The sequence below is a fragment of the Monoraphidium neglectum genome (assembly GCF_000611645.1).
Source record: "Monoraphidium neglectum strain SAG 48.87 unplaced genomic scaffold scaffold01627, whole genome shotgun sequence".
NCBI classification, from domain to species: domain Eukaryota; kingdom Viridiplantae; phylum Chlorophyta; class Chlorophyceae; order Sphaeropleales; family Selenastraceae; genus Monoraphidium; species Monoraphidium neglectum.
This window is the reverse complement of record NW_014012001.1, coordinates 9216-10066: the sequence shown is the minus strand read 5'-3', so window position 1 is coordinate 10066 and position 851 is coordinate 9216. Positions and strand designations below refer to the sequence as shown.

The 851-nt window shown below is 62.6% G+C and overlaps 1 protein-coding gene across 1 annotated transcript; it reads right to left on the bottom strand.

Moving 5' to 3' along the window:
- Window positions 1-157: 157 nt before the first annotated feature.
- Window positions 158-619, bottom strand: MNEG_8519 (hypothetical protein; the record flags this gene model as incomplete). Its single annotated transcript, XM_014043008.1, has 1 exon — window positions 158-619. One exon carries the CDS (start codon window positions 617-619, stop codon window positions 158-160), a length of 462 nt encoding a protein of 153 aa, XP_013898462.1.
- Window positions 620-851: the final 232 nt, after the last annotated feature.

Sequence of the window (851 nt, the reverse complement as noted above, 5' to 3'; positions counted from 1 at the left end):
TGCAGCCAGCCAAGCCAGCAAGCCGCACTGGGTCGCATAGGATCACACTGTAGACAGCGCATCGCGCTAGCTTAGCCAGAGCGCACTTCAAGCCAAGACCCGCACGCCAGCACCGATCCAGGTGCACAGACACGTCAGCGACAGAGCCCAGCATGCGTCACCCCGCCGGTGACCTGCTTGCCACCTGCAACCGCCGACCCAGCCGGTCCGCGGCACACGCGCACGCTGTGCAGCCCGCGCCGGGCGCCCACTGCCCAGGGGCGCCAGCCGGGCGCGACAGGCCCATGTAAATCCTGCGCACAGTCTCGGTCTCAGACTTGAAGATGCCAGCGCCTATGAGCCTATAGCGCATGTCTGTGACGCGGTGGACCCACTCTCCAGTAGTCTCGTCGTTCTTCATGGTGATGGTAGACCACTGGGTGTCCATCAGCATGGCCTGGGCTCCGAGGTGAGGGAGCGCCATCTTGTGTAGCTCGTTCCACGCCTCCAGCGCAGTCTTGCACTGCTGCACAGTGCGAATGTAGGGCGTTGTCACCATGAGGATGAAGTAGCCCAGCGCCTTCTGGTTCTCCTCGGGAGTGCCCAGCATGGCTTCCGCACGCGGCTGCACAGCCGCCATCGTCTGCTGCGCTGTGGGAGGGAACAGCGTGTTGACACTTGTTTGTCGCGTCGTGGTCGAACCTCGTTTGCACTTGTTTGCAGAGCCGGGGTTGTGGAGACTTGGCCCTCGTTGTCGACGGGGAAGTCTTGACTCGCGTTGACACTCGTTTGTCGGGTCGCGCAGTCTTCAGCGCAGCTCTGCGGGGGAGAGAGTTCTACGCAATGGAAGCGTAGGAGTGACCCATAACCTG